The sequence below is a fragment of the Delphinapterus leucas genome, chromosome 11 (genome assembly GCF_059928025.1).
Source record: "Delphinapterus leucas isolate spDelLeu-1000000601 "Yukka" chromosome 11, BTC_Dleu_Yukka2, whole genome shotgun sequence".
NCBI lineage: Eukaryota > Metazoa > Chordata > Mammalia > Artiodactyla > Monodontidae > Delphinapterus > Delphinapterus leucas.
In genome coordinates this window covers 85,596,017-85,614,594 of record NC_143139.1, presented here as the reverse complement: position 1 = coordinate 85,614,594, position 18,578 = coordinate 85,596,017, and the positions used below count along the sequence as shown (strand labels likewise).

General features: G+C 41.9%; 2 protein-coding genes across 3 annotated transcripts in view; one reads left to right on the top strand and one right to left on the bottom strand.

The window, feature by feature from the left end:
- ALDH1L2 (aldehyde dehydrogenase 1 family member L2) overlaps positions 1–5,603 on the top strand; it is a 55,959-nt gene extending 50,356 nt beyond the window's left edge. The window contains exon 23 of the mRNA XM_022599787.3: positions 1,222–5,603. Coding sequence (XP_022455495.2) covers positions 1,222–1,277 — 56 coding nt within the window. The 3' untranslated portion in view covers positions 1,278–5,603. The remainder of the gene's footprint in view (positions 1–1,221) is intronic.
- NOPCHAP1 (NOP protein chaperone 1) lies at positions 1,758–18,080 on the bottom strand. Of its 2 annotated transcripts, none has more exons than XM_022599983.3 (4): positions 17,900–18,078; positions 15,959–16,045; positions 13,755–13,891; positions 1,758–11,901 (listed from the first exon to the last, which is right to left on the bottom strand). In XM_022599983.3, the coding sequence occupies exons 1-4, from the start codon at positions 18,012–18,014 to the stop codon at positions 11,668–11,670; spliced, it is 573 nt and encodes a 190-aa protein (XP_022455691.1). In that variant the 5' UTR covers positions 18,015–18,078; the 3' UTR covers positions 1,758–11,667. The 2 variants fall into 2 exon arrangements, with proteins under 2 accessions (XP_022455691.1, XP_089777332.1); XM_089921206.1 differs by lacking the exon at positions 1,758–11,901 and adding an exon at positions 11,908–13,322 and having other exon boundaries at positions 17,900–18,080.
- Positions 18,081–18,578: the final 498 nt, after the last annotated feature.

Here is an 18,578-nt window from a genome sequence, read left to right as displayed (position 1 = left end):
TTGTGATTTACTGCAATTACAGTCTGCTAACATAAATTGGGTTAATTTGGGGTATTTTTACATTTTCTCTTTCCTGAAGACTTTTGGCAGTGTATTTGCAACAATAAAAGTGGCTCTCATTTTAAATTCCATTGAGTTGAAGGTAAAGTCTTTTTTTTTTTTTTTCATGTCTTCAATCTGGCTTTCATCCCTGGATCCAAAACACATGGGGAGATTTTCTTAGGGAAATTATTTTTATAAAGTGAGACAACAGTGTTCCACTTGTCTTTTGATAGAGAATGATCGACACACTTCACGTCTGTTTTATTATAAAACAGTAGACTTTGTCTAACAGTTTCTTCCTCTCCTAATTTGAAACTCCCTCAGCCCAATGGTTCCCAGGTGCACATTGGATTACAATCACCTGGGAGCTTTAAAAAAAAAAAGGAAAGATGCTGATCTAATTGGTCTGGGGTATGACCTGGGATCAGGAATTTTAAAAGCTCCCTAAGGTGATTCTAATTTAACATTAAGAAGCCTGGGTTTAGCTCAACTTCCAGAATCATATACTCATTAATTTCACCTGTGGTATTCATGCCCTTTAACTGTTGTAGAAATCAATGATTGTGGTAGCTCAAAATAGGAACAGAATAGAAGCAGAAAGGCAGACCTATTTATTTTTTCCTGGATATGCCCCTGTGTCTCTAACATACTATGTAAGTCAGGAAAACTGCCTTTCCCTTAACTTTAAAACAAGATGAGACCAAATGATCTCAAACTTTCTTTGCTCTATTCTGCTTCATTTAATGTAATCAGAAGGACAGTATCCTGATCACTTCTGTTCAGCCTGAACGGGCAAGGAATAGACATGGAGATTTGTCATCAAGCTGGGAAATAAAGGAAGGGTTTGGGGTAGAAAGTGATAAGCCAACACTCTGGTCCTTAGGAGACCTGGTAGCTGGTCTAAACCCTCGCTCGTCAAACTGTGCACCACAAGCCTCAGCATCATCGGGGAGTGGTTAGAAACATATAACCTTGGGGCCTCTGCCGGACTTAATCCGATCAGAATCTACAGTGTCACAAGATCTGCAGGTGATTCACATGAAATTTAAAGTGTGAGAAGCACTGCCTCAGCCCCATTCTATTCGCTTAGTGACTGATATGCCTGCACCTGTGTCCAAGATCTGGCAACATCACACCCACCTGTGAACGTGGTCCATCAGCTGCTTTTCTCTTCCCCAGGTGAGGAAGCTCTAAACGAGTACCTCAGAACCAAGACCGTGACGCTGGAATATTAGAGCAGTGCCGTCATCAGGAACCCCTCTCAGACAGCACCGCTCCGCAGCTCTCCACACCGAAGAAGCCGGGCTGTGCTGAGGAAGGAGGTGTCAGCCACCAGCTGAAAAAAACCACAAGGACCACAAAGAGGGTCGGGCCACGTGTCTAAGCATTTACACGTGTTCCTGAGTATTTTCTAATACCCCTTTTATACCTTAAAATGATGTGTAGTTGTTGGGTTTTGACTATCTCATATACCACACATATTTCTAAAATATCAAGCTGCTTTTTTTGTTCCCCACCAAGACTAACCTAGTCATGGTTGTTCATCTTGCAGATGTCAATATCATGCAGTTATAATACAGAAAGTGCATTGTTAGGAGCCCTTGTATAATATGTACAGGTTTTAACCTCTGAACCAGGCATATAGGGTTGTTAAAAAGATTTTATGTAATTTTGCTCTCAAGAAACAGTATATCCTCTAAGGAATGTGAAGGAAGTTCTTTTTTTTTTTTTTTTTCCTTTTGGAAATAAGATACATCTTTGTGCCTTTGATGTTCTATTTTTCAACCCACTGTGATGAGTGACCAATCCAGAAACAGTTCTTGAGTACCTACCAAGTACGAGGTACTATATTATGTCCTGAGGAGTATACAAAATTTAATGACATGATCTTTGGGCCCAAATAGTTTAAATTCTAGTCAATAGCTTTTAAAGTGGATTTTATAGTATGATGTATTATAAAGTAAATAGCTTTTGGAGGCTTATCTTGGTTCATATCATACCATCTTACTATCTATGTGACTTTGGGAAACTTATGCAACTTCTCAGAGCCTCAGTCTCCTTATATGTAAAATGGGGACAGTAGTGCCTCCCTCGGAAGCCTTATTATGAGGATTCAATGCAATAATCTTAGTACAGCACCTTGCACTGGGCTTTGTTTGTGGTAAATCCTCAAATACTCAATAAAAGTTAAGTGCTTTCCCCATCACTATTTTAAAAATATAGTGAGATATATTAGTTCAATGAATTAATTTCCCTACAACCCTTTCCAGTAGTCATCAATTCCTATGCTGCTTTTCTCCTCCATTGTCTGACCCAGCACCTGATACAGCAGCACTGGAAAATACCATGTAGTGAAAAATGGTACAAGGAAAAGGGTGCTTTTCTCTCTACAGCTCATTCGTCCTTCTAGGACATTTGGTTTCCCATTCTCCTACCAATTGGTTCTGCCGCCCACTAGCTGGGTGATCTTGGGCAAATTAGTTACCTAATATCTCAAAGCCCAGATTTGGCATCTATAACACAGGGATAAAGTCCCTATCTCATTAGGTGTTGTAAGGATCCGGTGGGATAATATACATAACGCACTCAACAAGGTGTCTGGACCATTCTCTGCGCTCAAGAAAGAGGAATTATTACAACCCATGTAGTACTCACGTAATTGCTCATTGTCAGACAAGAGTAGGTGGGTAGATTCTAACCATCCATGTATGACTAGAAGAAGGTGAGATCCTGAATTGAAGAGTCTTTGGCAGGTGGTCAGAGCAATTAATTTCCATGAATCCTCCTTTTAAAGTAAAATTTCAGTAAACATCTCTATCTCATTGGCTTTGAAGAAGCCCTTAGGGATTACTTGTTACTTCGGAAACTTGGCAGCTTAACGTCAGAAGAATGTACGGAATCAGTAATCAATAAACAACAATAACAAAAATCAGGGGCAGAAAACATTCAATAGGAATAATATCAGAGATGATCCTGGATGATCAACAGAGCAAATTTTGCCTGTAAGCATTTTTTATTGTACCACAGCTCATTCAGAGCTCGGCACAGGTGAAATTCTAAATGTGGACCCAGCTGGGTTCAAACTGACAGTTCATATTTGAATAAAATGACAATGTTCTTAATAGAAAGGAACCACTTTTTAAATGCAGTGTTTTAACTGATTTCATGTGATTTAAAGTATCACTTTACCAGATATTTTAATGATAGATGAAATGGCAAACAAAAACCTGGCCATTTCTTCTAGAATGACTTTTACTCTCTAATATTACTCTCACTAGCAGTGCTTTTAATAGTTTTTGGGCCATAAACCTCTTTGAGAATGTGATAAAAGCTATAGATCTCCTCTGTCCCAAACTCACACGTACACACCTAGTTCTGCAAATAACTTCAAGAGATTCACAGACCTCCTAAAACCCATGCTTGACCTCCAGATTAAGAACTCCCTTTTCCCATAGCGAGTTCTAAAGTTCTCAGCGGCTTGAGTTTTTATATCCGACTGCTGGCCAGAATCAAAGGCTCCATGGAATTTAAAAAATTACCAGTGAATTTGAATTGGAACGTAACAATGCACGGCCTACTAGGTGATTTAATTAACACACTGAGTAATTAATTTATCACCATTTCTTCAGATCACTGATTATTTTGCTAATCTAAAGGAGAAAGCTGTGATCTGTCCCCCGAACCGGGGAGTTGGGGAGGTGTAGACACTTTTAAAAGTTCTGTTTTCCTTCCAAGTCCACTTCCTGATGCCTTTGCTAAAGCAGCCCCCAGCACCCACCCACCCCCCTAGCCTTTTACTGAAATACACCCTCCCTGGCCTCTCCTATCCCCCAACTTGCTTGTAAGTGTCTCTCTATCCTCTCACTTGTCTGGAACATAGTACTTACCACTTGGTGCTGGAATTACTGGTCTTCCTAATTAGATATGAGCACCCCTCCCCCACCCCCAGGACTGGCATCTGTCAATAACAACAGCTATCATTTATTGAGGGGCTGCTGTGCGCTAGTCACTATGCTAAGCCAACTTAATCTTCACAACATCTGAAAAGATGAATAAATCAAGGTGCTCTTTTTCCTGGCTCCACCACTACCAAGAGGTTATCGCCAGTCTCTTGACTGGCCTTCCCAATTCCTCCCTGTGTGACTCTCTTCAAAGCTTGAGTCAGATGGTGTCACTCCTCTGCTCAAAACCTTCTAATGGCCCCCATTTCACTTAGAATAAAGTCCAGTGTACTTACTGTGCAAAGTCCTATCAATTCTGTTCCCAGCTACCTCTAACTTCATCTCCTATCAACTACCCTCTCATTCTCTTTAGCCACCCTGGCTGCCTTGATGTTCCTCCAACTGATCAAGCACACTGCTACCTCAGGGCCTTTGCACTTACTGCTCTTTCTTCTTAGTGGTGTGCTGGTAGATATTTAACAAGTGGCTCTCTGAGAGGAAAAGAAAACTCTGATTTGTAGCATTTGCTGATTTCTGTGTACAGATGCTCTCACGAAGGCTGATTTCAAGCTACCAACTTGACTTCACTGAATGCAGAGTTGGGATGAGATGTGGGTAATTAGAACAAGTGTGGGCCAGCGCCAGCACACCACTGCCTCTTCCTGAAACTCTTTCCCCACATACCACCCCCAGCTGGTGGCTGCCTTACTTCCTCCAAGTCTCTGCTCAAACATCATCTTAGTAGAGATCCATTTGCTGACCACTCTTCCTAAGATAGCACATAGATCCCCATATTCACACCTCATCTGTCCTCATTCTTTAGTCTCCTTCTCCTGCATTATTGTTGTAGCACTTACCACCACCTGGCATAGTTATTATCATCGATTTCTTCCCATTAGAATGTAAGCTTCGTGAACAGGTGCTGCTTCGTTCAAGGACGTTATCTCCAGTGTCTAACACGTAGGAGGAGCTCAATAAATATTTGCTTTCAAATGAAAGAGGTTAAGAAACCTGCCCAGATCACACAGCTATTCAGTGGCAGAACAGGCACTCAAGCAATGAAGCTGGTAGTCTTAACCAAGCTAAGATGCTGTTACTGCCGATGCCTGAATCAGGCCCTCAGTAATGAATAGCAGGCAAATGTTAAACATTTGTCAAAGTAAAAAGCTAAGCAGAGTGAACATTAGCTGCAAGAGCTTTTGTGAAAATGACTAGACAGGACAAGGAACTAAACTGGTTCCCCCATACCTCCCTTCTAAGACAATAGAAGCTATCAAGGGAAACCTGGGCTATAAGTAGATTATCAGACATGAAACATGATGGATAGGGTGGATTATTATTATTATACCTATTATGCAAATAACACCCAAGCGGATTTTTAAAATGATTAATACCTAATTTTGTAAAAATAATAAAATGGGAAGGTAAGATTCAACCATAAACTCTCCACAAATAACCACAGATATTTGAGATGTTCCAGATTTTTTCTATGAATACACTTTTTTTAGAACTAGTATAATACTGTACATAACTTTACCTGCTTTTTTCAATTAACAATATGTAAGCATCTTTCTATGTCAATAAACATACCTCTGCATATGTTCAGTGGCTTTAATTCAACTTGTTCTCTACTGTTGGACATTTGTATTTGCTTTCTGCTATTTTAAATGTCACAGTCAATCTTAGATAGAAATTTGTGAACTGTTATTTGCTTAATTAGAATAAATTCCTAGAGGTGGAATCTGATTAAAAGGATATAGCAATCTGTAATCTCACCAACAGTTTCTCCAAAGTTTTGCCACCACTGTGCATTATTCTTTTTTAAAAAAATTTAATTAATTTATTTTTGGCTGCATTGGGTCTTCGTTGCTGCGTGCGGGCTTTCTCTAGTTGCGGTGAGCTGGGGTTACTCTTTGTTGTGGTGCGCGCGGGCTTCTCACTGCAGTGGCTTCTCTCTTGTTGCGGAGCACCGGCTCTAGGCGCACGGTCTTCAGTAGTTGTGGCACGCAGGCTTCAGTAGTTGTGGCTCGCGGGCTCTAGAGCGCAGGCTCAGTATTTTGGCGCACGGGCTTCGTTGCTCTGCGGCATCTTCCTGGACCAGGGCTCAAACCCGTGTCCCCTGCACTGGCAGGCAGATTGTTAACCACTGCGCCACCAGGGAAGCCCTGTGCATTATTCTTACAGCATCATAATACCTCACACTTACCAAGCGCTGTTCTAAGCACATGATGAGTATTAACTCATTAATTTCTTACTGAAACCTCATAAGGGAGATACTCTTATCCCCGTTTTACAGATGGAAAGTGGCTGGGCTGGGATCGATCCAGCTTCAGAGCCCATGCTTGTGGCATAGTGACTGCTAGGCCCACAATGGCAGGATGTGGCTGACTGAACTTAAAAGTTGGCTCCACCAGTTACCTATTGTAAGGCTTTAAAAAAATTTGCTTAGTGTCTCCCTTCCACTTTTTTTTTTTCTTAAATCTGTGAAGTAGGTACAAGAGAATATCTCATAAGATGGTGGTCTTTTTTTTTTTAAAAAAACAAAAAGGAAATTTATTGTGTCACAAAACAAGAAATCCAGTGATAGTTTGGTCTACAGTTATTTGATGCAGTAACTCAGTGATGTTCCTTGCTTCTCTTTGCTATCCTTGACGTGCCGACTGTACCCTCAAGAGCTGGCTCCATTTATGGCCACTAGGCCAGAGTTCCAGGAATCATATCCAGTCACAAGATATCCATGTTCCAAAAGAAAGCAGCCATCTTTTCATGTACCTCTTTTTTAGGAATGAGAAATCTTCTTTCCAAAAGTCTACTAACAAGACTTGGCTTGTGCCTCTTTGGGAAGGTTGTCACATGCCCATCCCCAAGCCAATCACTGGCAAGGATCTTCCATGAACATATGGTGAGGAATCAACCACAAAGATTCCACCATTAAACTTCTGGGAAAAGTCTACCAATCAAAAGATAGTAAACCTGTCTTCTTTCCTCAGGATTGTGAACCACTGATGTTTAACATGTATTACTTTATTGGCATCAAGAGGAAAAAAAAGTTTCACGAACATTTATCGTACATTCCGAGTGAAAGGCACCATGCCAGGCACTGAGGAAATACAAATGAAAGACTCAACCTCTTTACTTGTCTTTCCTACCATAGTAGTGGACTCAGGCACAGGAATACGAGCTACTTTGCAAGGCAGTTTTTTTTATAAGTACCATATTTGATGCACAGTTAAAGTATTAGGAGGATAGAGGAGACTCATTAAGAATATTTTTGCTTCAAAGACCATTACACCTAATTTTCTGATTTATGACTGTCAAAGAGCCATAGAAAGATAATACACAAGGTTGAAGAGAACATTTCATCAGCCTTAGCAGGAACAGAACTGTTCTCCAAATGGCGGCCATCACCTCACACCAAAGCATCAGGCAGAGAACCCACAGGGTCAGACCAACCAAAGCACGATGGTGATTTAATTTCCAAGAGACTGTACAGCGCACTGCTTACAAACAAAACAGCTTTTTAATTAAGGTATAACATACATAAAGTGCACCGATGTTAAATGTATAACTCGAGAAATTTTTGTGCGTGAGTGGCAGTAACTCTTAAACATAAAACACTCAGAATAGTGGCTAACACATAAAAAGGGCTCAGTTAAGTACTAGCTGTTGTTTGATCTGCCACTTTGAGAGGTAAAAAATACATTGGTTTCATTTGCATTTCTTTGAGAAATGGGACCGAACATTTTTTTCCTGTGAATTACCTGTTCAAGTCCTAAGGCCTTTTCACTATTGAGATACTAGTCTTTTTTTTTTTTTTTACTAATTTGAAAGAGCCCATTATATAACACTCACTCTTGCCTTACAATGAAATTATTTTTCCCAATTTGTCCCTTGACTTTTAAACTTCTTTGCCACCCACTAGTTTTAAATATTTATGAATTTTATGCTTTCTTTTTTTTTTGTAATTCTACATTCTTTTTTTCAATTTTATTTATTTTTTTTGGCTGCATTGGGTCTTCATTGCTGTGCACGGGCCTTCTCTAGTTAAGCTGAGTGGAGGGCTACTCTTCGTCGCAGTGCACAGGCTTCTCATTGCAGTGGCTTCTCTTGTTGTGGAGCACGGACTCTAGGCACGCAGGTTTTAGTAGCTGCAGCACATGGGCTCAGTAGTTGTGTCTCGCGGGCTTAGCTGCTCTGCAACATGTGGTAACTTCCTGGACCAGGGATTGAACCTGTGTCCCCTGCATTGGCAGACGGATTCTTAACCACTGTGCCACCAGGGAAGTCCCTACATTTTTTGGTTTGAGGGCCTGCACCATTTTACATTCCCACCAGCAATTCACAAGGATTCCGATTTCTCCACATCCTAGTCAACAGGTGCTATTTTCTGGTTTATTTTTATAATAGCCGTCCCAATGGATGTGGTAGTATCTCATTGTGATTTTTATTTGCATTTCTCTAATGTTAATGATATAAAAGCACAACTTTTCATGTGCTTATTGGACATCTGTATTTCTTCTCTGGAGAAATGTCTATTCAAGTCCTTTGCCCATTTTTAAACTGGGTTTTTTGATGAGTTGTGGGAGTTATTTATATATTCTGGATGTTAACCCCTTATCAGAGATATGATTTACATGATATAAACATTCTTAAATGATACACTAATTTTAAAAGGGCTATGGGGGTGGCGGGGTGGGATGAACTGGGAGATTAGGATTGACATATATACACTAATATGTATAAAATGGATAACTAATAAGAACCTGCCATACAAAAAACAAACAAATAAAATTCAACAACAACCAAAAAAGGGCTATAGGAGACTTACTTCCCTGGTGCTCCAGTGGTTAAGACTCTGCGCTCCCAATGCAGGGGGCCTGGGTTCGATCCCTGGTTGGGGAACTAAGATCCCGCATGCCGCACAGTATAGCCATGTTCCAGACAAAGTCACCAGCCTTGTGGAAATTCCATTCTAGTTCATATTTCAGAGCCCCCAAAACTCCAGGCTTTAGTTTAGTGGTATCATTCACTGGGAGGATGAAAACAGGGGATGATCCTTTTTTTTTAGGGGATGATCTGAAGAGGAAGAAATTGAGTTCCATTCACACAGTCTAGTTCAGATGGCAGCCGAATGAATACTCAGTAATGGAAGACTTTAGGGAAACAGTTTCAAAAGCCAAATTGCAGAGGGCTGAAAAGTTAGGAGTTTAAGCAGATGGTATAGACTACTCTAAAGCAGCTTTGGGACAAATGACGGAAACAGATGGGATGGCTGGGGTGTGACAGAATGAGAGATCTTGGTAGGTCAAGTGAAGTAATATGTTGCCATGAGAGTGTGGTGGAAGTATTCCTGGGATCCGGTGGGTAAAGTGAAGTCAAGAGGGCCTAAGACCTAGACCAGTGATTCTCAAACTTGACTCTATGCTCTTTTCCTTTGTAATTTCAAGCTTTGATGTTCTGCTTTAAAAAAAAAAAAAAAAAAAACTTTTGCCCAACTATGTTATTAAATATTCACCTATATTTTAGTATGAAACTTGTAATTTTATTTCTTTATATTTAAACCTTTAAGACATACATACCTTAGTATCCAACTTTGTTTAAAAACAGCCATCCCTGACTCTGTATATTAAATAATTCAACCATTTTACACTTACTTAAAACGACATCCCTATCACATATTAAATTTTTGTTTTTCCTTTTCCTCCTATGTCATAAGAATGTCCAGAGGAACTGAATTTAGTTGACTTCTTTAACTGTATAGAATACCTAGTTGTATTATATGAGAAGGCCATGGCAGGAGAGAAATATAATTCTACACACTAGTATATATTTCTAGACTGACTAGTCTCTTTCACTGACCATCAGACTATTTCTACTAGGCTTTGTATTTCCGGTGAAGTTACACTTTCATATCCGCATGGATACCATGGCTTAAAATGCCCTGTACATCCTCAATACACCTGTAAATTCATTTATCTACATCATTCGGTGCCTACTGTGTACCATGCACCAAGCTAAGGAGTGAACCAGACAAATGCAACTCTTCCCACAATGTGGCATAAATATTATCTAGTAGAAGACAATCCTTAAATATTCACACCAATAATTCATCACACCTGTGTTTGGTGCTACAAAGTACAGCATAATACCCTTTGCAGCTGAGAAGTCTCCTTTCCAGATCTGTTCACTTCTGCACACCTTGAGTGCACAGCCAATTTCCAATTCCCAATGAAAAATACCAGAAGGAACTTGGAGAATTATCTTCAGAGTATTTACAAGATGTCGTAGGCTAATGAGAGGAGTAGGAAATAATAGTTAAAACAAACCCCTAAAATATTAGGCAACAAAGTCCCATCAGCTCAATGCACTTGGAGACAGTCCTTTAAATTCTCAGGTCTATATCCTGAGCAAAGCCAGTCCCATGGCAGATGAGATCCCAAACAAGTTAAATAAGATCAAGAATGTGGCAGAAAGGCAACTCCAATGCAGGATCATTTTGCCTTTTGAAAGGGAAAACCTGTTACTACCTTTTTATGTACTGTGCTCTATTTTCCTGGGGTGTCCCTATTCTCTACAATTAATAGGTTTCAAAAGTGTGGGCAACGGGGAGGAATAATTTTAATAGCTGAAACAAACAAAAAAATTCCTTTATGAGAAAAAGAAAAAACAAAACCAAAAAAACCACAAATTTTTCCAACCAGCAAATTCTACATGCACTGAGAGACTACAGAGCCACTGACAGTGATTAAACCAGAGCACCAGTTTTCCAGCACAAACTGGAAAGCATTTTTTTTTAAATTAAAGTAGATATGTCTGAGGGCATCTAAATATAAGTAATTCTTTTCTTTGTAAAAAATTTCTCCCTCGGGGTGGGATAGGGAGCGTGGAAGGGAGACACAAGAGGGAGGGGATATGGGTATATATGTATACATATAGCTGATTCACTTTGTTATAGAGCAGAAACTAATACAACATTGTGAAGAAACTATACTCCAATAAAGATGTTAAAAAGTTCCCCCTCACTGGACCCATTTTGATGGTAACAAATAAATGTGACTTTATAATAACCTAAGAAAAAACCCAACCTAGGTTGTTTTATCCAAGAGGCCAATTTTTTTTTTTTTTTTTTTTGTGGTACGCAGGCCTCTCACTGTTGTGGCCTCTCCCGTTGTGGAGCACAGGCTCTGGACGCGCAGGCTCAGCGGCCAAGGCTCACGGGCCCAGCCGCTCCGCGCATGTGGGATCCTCCCGGACCGGGGCACGAACCCGCGTCCCCTGCATCGGCAGGCGGACTCTCAACCACTGCGCCACCAGGGAAGCCCCAAGAGGCCAATTTAAAACAAAAACAAATGGGTAACTTGTATTTTTACTTTAAAATAAGTTTGAGATTTCTGAAGTCTATGCTGATGAAAGAGGATGCCAACAAATTCACTCATCACCATACATAAAGTTAAGGTTTCTAAACTAAATCTCTTTAGCATGAGATCAAAAACAGTCTGCTCTTAGAAGATGCCCAAATGCTATCTCTTCCAACTCTTTAAAAGCCAGCTTCTGTTTCTCCAAGAAGCAAAATACATTCAATATTGCAAAAAAGCACCACAGGCGTCTGAAATGCAAAATAACCGGCAAGCCACATTCTTTTTCACAGAATTAGCAGGCATCTATCACCTGTTTCTCAGATTGTTTATTTCCCTGTTTCTTTTTTTTCACTGGCAGGATGGTCCAGAACCTCTATTTTGCCTTTTCCATCTTCTGAATGAGGAAGCTTAATGGTATCGATGGTAACTTCACCTTCAGAAGAGGTGCTATCATCTTCATCCTCAAATTCTGAACTGTCCTCTGAACAGTCTTGTGAATTCTCTTCTGAACTGTCCTCTTCTTTTGAATTAGACTGATTCATCTCAAACAAGGCCACATCCTGCAAAACACCACCATGTGGGAAATTTATTTCAGGGCAGTTCCCTAAAAAGTTACAGTAACAGCTTTGGGAAGGGACCAACCTTTAGCCCAAGCAGCACGCAGGACAGAAAACATTCTTTTTTTTGGCTGTGCCACGTGGCTTGCAAGATCTTAGTTCCCTGACCAGGGCTCAAACCCAGGCCCTCAGCATTGAAAGCATGGAGCCCCAACCCCTGGACCACCAGGGAATTCCCCCGGACAAGAAAAGTTCTTAATACAATATGGCACTATTATTCTTTCAGTTGCCAGAGTCCACCATAATGATTTATATTTACTGCAAGTCTAAAAAGTCCCCCACAACCGAATTCTATATATCCTGATTATATTCAACACAATTCACTCAACAAATATTAACAAGTATCAACATGAACCAGGTACCACACTAGTGGCTCAACAACAACAAAATCCTGGCCTTTGTGGAACTTATGTTTTTGAGGAGTTGGCAAATCACGGCCTGCAGGGCAGACCCAGCCCACTGCCTGTTTTCGTGCAGCTCTGAGCTAAGAATGGTTTTTACACTTTTCAGTGGTAGAAAAAGCTAATCAAAAGAGTAATATTTCATGAAACATGAAAATTATATGAAATTCAAATTTCGGTGTCCATAAATAAAGCTTATAAAACTTGCCTATTCATTACATACCACCTGCAGCTGCTTAGACACCGAAATGGCAGAAATGAGTAGTCACAACGGACACAGTAGGGCCCACAAAGCCTAATGTATTCACTATCTGGCCCCCAACAGAAAATGTTTGCTGACTTCTGTTCTAGTTGGGAAAGAAAGACAATAGACAATTACACAGAAAACATAGTGTAGGGCAGTGAAGATTATTTTAAAAAATAAAAGCTAATAATAGAGCCACCGAGAAGGCCTCTCAAGGTGACAAGCGATGAGAGATGGAAGGAGTCAAGACGCAGGAATCTGGGGAGGGGCATTCTGCAAGGAGGGAAAAGGCCCGGAGCAAGGAGATGGAGACTGCAGTGCAGTCACTGAGGGTCCTTGGTGGGAGACAAGGTCAACAGAGAGCTGGAGGCAGGATCACACAGGCCCCCGAAGGACTCTGAATTAATTAGAAACGTGATGGCAAGCCCCCTGGTTCCCAAACTGCAGGCCACACACTGGGTGAAGAACAGACTCTGGGAAGAAAGGGTGGAAGTAGGAAGACTGGTTGGGAAATGACCGGGATAATCCAGAGGGGAGACCGTAATCACCTAGAGAAAGGGTGGTGGATGCCGTGTGGAAATGGCTGGATTTGGGATGTGTTCTGGAGGTAGAGCTGCCAGATCTGCTGATGAATCAGATATGATTCTTAACAATGGTGTCAGCGCTGTCCAGACACGAGTGTTATACAGGGAATTCCAGTGTAGAAATAAGATATGAGCCTAAATTGAGAGACAGTTTTCACGTGTGGCTTATGTGATCAGTTATTCTGTTATACACATCATTTACTTTTGCATTCTCAATGAATCAGACTATGATTACCTCTTTTGGGCCTTAGATGGGAAAATAAGAAAAAAATCCAGTTAGAACGCTTAGTAAATAAATGCTTCAAGATAACAAATGTACTATTTGACTTGAAAAAGGCCTTGCTATGATGCTGAATTACTAAATTCCTAAACTTCACCCAGGGAAGCTTACTGACCTATGAGATCCTTAATCATCACATGACCGAGTATCTATGCAGTACTGGAAACATGAGCTGACTTTGAAAGAAGGAAAAAAACACGCAGAATTAAAATTTAAAAGTTCTCTTTTTCAGGCGACGAGGCATACTGGTAATTTTACATTATGAAATGAAAAGAAAGCATAGTTACCATTTGTATAACTTTTCCGAGAGTCTCGTCAATATTTTCAATATTGAAATGACCAGGTGGTACAGCTGCCATTTCTTTCCTTAGCTTTTCGTTTGCCTGAGCCATCTGTGGGAGAAAGCTCTGTACTTGGTCCAATACTAAGGAGAGAAAATATAGTTTATCAATATTTATGTTAGTATTTGGCCAAACTTCAAATTTTTAAATCCAGAATTTCCTGTAAAAACACTTCTAAATTTGACAGGAATAACAATAATTATAATAAAATCTTTCAAATTTTACAAACTCCCATCCTCTCCTGAATTCTTAAAACGGTAGGACTACACAATTCTGCAATTATTTCTCAATGTTTTGTGTTTCTCATATATGCCCAGGACTGGAAATTCCTAGAAGGCTGGCATTCAACAAACAGTAACTCAATAAGTAGGCAGTAGGACTTAATAATTAAATGCACGAGGCTCCGAGGCTTTGGGGTCACACCGACGATGATAATAGAACCCCAGTACCACCTCTTACTATCTGAGTTACCTTGGGCATGTTAATGAAGCAATGGCTGTTTTTACTTGCCCAACATCTGTTCCCCTTTCTTCTGATAATGTAACGATGACTTTCCTTTTAAGCTCTGTCACTCTTAGTCACTCTTGTCCCTACCCCATTCATGCCGACGTGTTCCACAACCTTGGCCACTATGATTTGGTTTAACGACACTGTGATCTGTCAGGCCAATCAGAGATCACCCTGGGACTCTGGTTGGAACTGTTGAGAGAAATATCCCTTCTTTCCACGTAAATGACTAAGTGAGCTGCTGAATGTAAGCCTGGAGCTGCTGATAAACTGGCCCACCTGCCACCCGTCGTGGAAGAGCTTGTTCTAGATGAAGTCAACACCTAGGAAAGCAGAACTAAGAGATACAGAGCAGAAGATCCCGGATGATGCCAAGCACCTGGATGCAGATATACCTGAAATCACTGGGGTATTTTTCCCCAACAAAATGAGCCAACATCGTTCGGCTGAAGGCAATGTGAACTGGGTTTCAGTCATTTACAACCACAGAAGTCTAACTAATACGTTTAATTTAACCAATCAAAACCTGTTTACTCACCTGTAAAACAGGGATGATAACTGAAAGGCACTATGGTAAGCACAGGGGAGTCAATAAACAAGGGATTTCTAATTTCTTTAGCTCTAAAAAGAGGCCCGGCACATAACTATGCACATCATAGGCTCTCAGAACTCCTTAAGTCACTGATACAACCACAGAACAGCTGACTGAAATGTCCAGAGTACGGAAGAAGAGAAGAAAGTCGAGGTGAAGGTCAAGAAATGGCCTTTAATTGTGAAACAGGGCGGCTGGAAGGATTCCAGATGGCATACCCAACTTGGAAAAGAGTTTGGCAATTTTTTCTTCATTAAAGAATACTTTTCATATGACCCAGAAATTCCACTCAGAGATATGTACCCCCCCCCCCAAAATAAAAACCTATGTCCACACAAAAGCTTGGATTTGAACGGGGAGCCACCATGCAGTCATTTTAGCTGTTGCAGATTTAGTGCACACTATAGTTAAGTTCCCCTCTCGGAATACTCATCATTTCTTAGTTTATAGACATGATAACTTCATGCATCATTTACATTGTTTTTACTACTTCTTGTCTTTCTTCTTTTTTTTTTTTTAAACATTCAGAGTGAATTACACAGAACCGGAGTATTACATGAATGCTACCTGAACAAAGTATGAGTGGTCTATGAGCGTGCAGTACAGCAATATGACAGAGTAATTAATGAAGAGAACTGGCCCTGTTATGTTATGAGTAACATTTACTATTTAAGTAATTATGTCCAATTTAATGGGATCTGGTAGTGTTTTCCCACACATGAATATTGAATTCGGGACTCAGTAACCTCTAGAAAAATTTCCCATGGAGATTAACAATAATTGGTTTTGATTTCCAAAAATCCATCCCACAAGGATTTTTTCTGGGCAAGGTTACCCTCTTAAATCAGGGGAATAATGTATTATCCCTGTGCACTGAATTCACAACGTAATTCCCAAGTAAGACTCGCTCGGCTTCACTCTCTGTGGTTTGATATCTGACAACAAAGGCAGATACTGTCCCATCAAATAAGCGCTTAAATAGACAGAATTTCACATCAGAGGGTTCTTGAGAGAGAGAGAAAGGAAGAGAGAGAGAGGGAAGAGTACTTACGGGGACTCCTCTCTATCCGAACTGTTTGAAGAGTGGAATTCTTTCTGGAATTAGGCTTGGAGTTGATGAGCAACCTGTCCCAAATACCTGCAAACACACACACTTCATTTACTATAGCGTAAAGAAACAGGAGCCCATCAGCAAACTTTCCAAGACCACCCTCAAGCCCTCAGGTTTTGACCATTTGTTCCTCACTTCCCAACACATATCTTAAAAAAAGAAGCACTCCAAGTTCCATTACAACATTTTAGCTCTGCACGCAGATCTCCCCTTTCTTAAATCTGTCTCCTACATCTCTGCGTCGCCAATGCCAGGTAATAAATGAACACTGAACTGCACCTTTCTGGGTCAGAAACCCATCAATGACAAATGTGGGTCGGCGATGACAGAACACAAGAAGCAATACAAAGTACCATAAGGGTTAAGTGAAGCCAGAAATTGTTTACCAGCTGCATTATATTGGACAAATCACCTAAGCTTTCTGAGCATTAATTTCTTCATTTATAAAACATGCCTGCCAGATTAGTTCCCCCTCAGTAAAGATGTCCAACCTAGACAAAACAGCTCTTTAAACCTCCCCACTCCCAATTCCGTCTATTCAGGCTTACATTCACAACTCCTCAAATCAACCCAACTCTCCAGCTCATCAGAGCTCAGAGAACAGGACTTGTCTTTCAAAACCCAAGGCTTTGCGCACCGTGTTTCCAACACCTCGAAAATCTCTTCACTCTGGTGTAAAAATCCCGTTCACCCTCAGAGCAGCAGCTCAACATTCCTTGCTTACTACCTTAGACCTAGCAATTGGATTAGTGCAAAGAGCATGGGCTCTGGAGCCACGCTGATTGGATTCAAATCTCAGTTTTGCCACTTCCCAGCCACACGTTCTCCAGCAAGTTACTCATCTGTATGATACACCAGGTCTCAGTTTCCTCATCTATAAATGGCGATAACAGAGCCTTCTACACAGGGTGGTTGTGAGGATTAAATTAGTGAATTAATTCCTGGGGCAAAGCAGGCACTAAGAAAGCTTCGGCTATTATTATTATTATAACTTCTTTGGATGTTCTGGATTCTCACAGAATCTTTTCTTCAAAATAGTATTTAAGGAGGGCTTCTCTGGTGGCGCAGTGGTTGAGAGTCCGCCTGCCGATGCAGGGGACACGGGTTCGTGCCCCGGTCCGGGAAGATCCCACGTGCCGCGGAGCGGCTAGGCCCGTGAGCCATGGCCGCTGAGCCTGCGCGTCCGGAGCCTGTGCTCCGCAATGGGAGAGGCCACAATAGTGAGAGGCCCACGTCCGGCAAAAAAAAAAAGTATTTAAGGAGAATATGCCCAAGACCTTAGGTGTATTCTTCTTCTCAAAAAAAAAAAAAAAAAAGAAAAGAAAAACAAATTCTATACATACTACTACTTCCATTTTCCCAATGTAAAAACTGAGGCGTTGGGAATGTAAACAACTCTCCTAAAGTTCCATAGCGAATAACTCGTGGGGCTGGGATTCGAATCCTTGCTTTTTAATTCTCTATTATGGTGTCTGAAATCCTGTGCGGATTTCCTGTACCCGTCTTCCTCTAGAGAGAGGCACTAAGGGTGGCTCTGTGGATATCTGCCGAGGAAGGGTGGTTAATACTCATCCGCTCCCCTTACCAGTCAACTGCTGGGACCCAGAGCCGACCATAAGGCCGTCCCCTTAGGGGAGGTGTCTTGCTGTGGCGCACATCAGTGGGCGCTCACCGCGGTGCGGGATACAGGAACCACGCCCAGGCCCGAGGCCGGGTGCGCGCCCCCAGCCGCCCGGTCCCACACCGAGTCCTGCGGCCACCCCGGGGGTCCCTCGGTGGGGCCAGGCCTGGGCAGGGAGCCGCCGACCGGTCCCCGGCTGCTCCGGCAGCGCGACCCCTGCCGCACGTGCGCGGCCCACGCTGCCGCCACCCGCCCGTCACCTCCGCGGCCGCCGCTGCCCGCCGTCAGCAGCTCCCTGGACACCGAGACCCCGGAGCCGTCCCGGGAAAACGAGGAACAGCTCGCGTCCGGCTGGGATTCGCCGTGGGCCTCCATGCTGCTCGTCCGTCTTCAGAGCAGCCCCTCCAGGTCCGGATGCCGGAAAAAGGCTGGGGAAGAGGGCGGGGCCAGGACTACACTTAGAGGAAAGTCGGAGGGGCGGGGCGAGGGCGGAGCGAGGGTGGCCTGCGGCGAGGGCGGCCCCTAGCGGAGTGAGTAGGCCATTCCTATCGTGGGAAAAGGAAGGAGGAGGTTCTGGGGACCCTGTGATTGGATGAAAGAGCTGGCAAGGCTGGCTTTTTAGCTAAACCTGAAGAGCGCACGGTAGGGCTGCCCTCCTTTTCTTTTTTTTCTGTTTTTAATTGTGGTTAAAAAAAACACATAACACAGAATGTACCATCTTAACTGTTTTTACGGGTACAGTTCAGAAGTGTTAACTCTACATTGTTATGTAACAGACCTGCAGAATTTTTTGCAAAACTTAAACTCTATATCCACTGAGCAACCTCCCCATTTCTCCCTGACAATCACCATTTTTAACTTTATTTTATTTATTTATTTTTGCGGTACGCGGGCCTCTCACTGTTGTGACCTCTTTCCTTGCAGGGCACAGGCTCCCAA

Bases quoted from the DNA above. Each gene is read 5' to 3' on its own strand.
- NOPCHAP1 (XM_022599983.3), bottom strand. From the start codon at position 18,014: ATGGAGGCCCACGGCGAATCCCAGCCGGACGCGAGCTGTTCCTCGTTT. The intron at 16,046-17,899 runs GTGACGGGCGGG...GTGTGTTTGCAG, and splicing joins GGGCAGCGGCGGCCGCGGAG to GTATTTGGGACAGGTTGCTC. The intron at 11,902-13,754 runs GTAACTATGCTT...GGTGTTTTGCAG, and splicing joins TCGGAAAAGTTATACAAATG to GATGTGGCCTTGTTTGAGAT.